The sequence below is a fragment of the Bison bison genome, unplaced genomic scaffold (genome assembly GCF_000754665.1).
Source record: "Bison bison bison isolate TAMUID 2011002044 unplaced genomic scaffold, Bison_UMD1.0 scf7180017864295, whole genome shotgun sequence".
NCBI lineage: Eukaryota > Metazoa > Chordata > Mammalia > Artiodactyla > Bovidae > Bison > Bison bison.
Genome location: NW_011494867.1, coordinates 11,255,928 through 11,257,504, shown reverse-complemented (window position 1 = coordinate 11,257,504; position 1,577 = coordinate 11,255,928). Strand labels below are relative to the sequence as shown.

Below are 1,577 nucleotides of genomic sequence, written 5' to 3'. Positions count from 1 at the left end.
TGGCTGGTGTCGAAGACCCTGACCACCTCGTCGCGCTCCAGCTGTTGGGCCGGTCGCGGGCGGCGCGGCGTTCCCGCTGTAGAACACGCGGCCCTGGCACAGCCGCTTGACCAGCACGCCCTGCCTGCTGCTGTGCAGGAGGACGCCGCGCTCCAGGTGCCCGAACAGCTTCCGCGTCACCTGCCGCTGCCGCTCGCTGGGGATGGCGTCAGCCGGTGGGAAGCGCACCAGCTCCAGGCCCTCCGGCCCGTACAGCTTCCCACCCGGCAGGCCAGGCTGACCCAGCGACAGGCGGCAGCCCTCGGGGCACGTGGTGGTAGTCTGGCCCACCAGCTTGCCCCCGTAGTAGAAGCTGATGACCATCTGGGAGAAGGCTGTGGGGAGACGGGGACAGTCAGGGGCCGCGGCGGGGCGGGGGCACTATCCCTGCTGTGCCCACCTGTCCCGAGCCTGCCTTCCCGGGAGGGTGGGAGGGGGTGGCCCTCTGCACCTGGGGCCTCCTCACTTTCTGGGGAACTTCACGCACCCCTTCTAGAAATAACGTTTTTATAAGCATGAATAAATACCGAGCATCACCAAGGAAGCCAGTGAGTCAAAGTAGTAATATTCACTGTGGTATCCCCACCCCACTTCTGTCTCTCAACTGCTGTAATTTACAAGTCACAGCTGAGGGTCAGCCGTGTTAATTTCTTAGGAAAACAGCTCCACCTCACAGGCACTGCTACAGCATTGACATACCACAGCATGCAATGTTGGACTACGACGTGTACCCATGTATGTACATATATATAAATGTACATACATATGTACACACACACAGCACTGCCCACATTCATAATGAAAGGAAACGCTAGATGTGATTTCCAGGTTAGGGAAAGCAAAGATGTAATCTGTTTCCTGGCAAATTCACAGTCGCTTTGGGGTTGCCTGAATTTCCAATTAAGAATCTCAAACCTTTCATCCGAACCTATTCTTGGGAAGAAGTCTGAAAAGTACTCAATTTAAGGCAATGTTTCCCAAAATGTGCCACACATAAGATTACCGTGGGGGGAGGAGTGGAAACAGCATTTAATAAATGAAAAGGTTATCCCACTTTCCACACACTCTCAGTGTCTGGTCACCTCAGGAAGAAAACCCCAGTGCAATGCTGATGAGTCTTAACAATGCCGCCCACCTCCCTCAGACCAGACAGAGGCCGTGAGCCGTGGGGGCGGATGGCGCAGGGTCTGGGCTCCCCTGAACCTGCTGTGGCCTCGCCTTCCTACTGAGAGCAAGCACAACTGGTTCTGTTTTACAGGCAACGATGGATGGTCTCCACTTAAGTTTAAATTGTAAAAGTGAGACTGACAGAAAACGCAAGACATTGACAGTAGTCTAGGCAACACCCTGATGTGAGAACCGATGGCAAAGGTGGGGCCTCAAGTGACTAATGTTGGGGCACCTCTGCGGTGGGAGTGAACAGAGCATCAGATCCTAGGGACCACCCCTTCCCCAGAAGGACCTCTATTGTCATAGGACTCAGTAACACCCAGCATCTGCTACAAGAGCCACACACACACTACCGATGGGCCTGGGGC

At 55.1% G+C, this 1,577-nt stretch overlaps 1 protein-coding gene across 2 annotated transcripts in view; it reads right to left on the bottom strand.

The window, feature by feature from the left end:
• Positions 1-1,577, bottom strand: part of IRF8 (interferon regulatory factor 8) — a 20,461-nt gene that overhangs the window by 2,572 nt on the left and 16,312 nt on the right. For both annotated transcript variants that reach the window (XM_010850835.1, XM_010850836.1), the window contains one exon: positions 94-374. In XM_010850835.1, the coding sequence (XP_010849137.1) occupies positions 94-374 (281 nt within the window). The remainder of the gene's footprint in view (positions 1-93; positions 375-1,577) is intronic.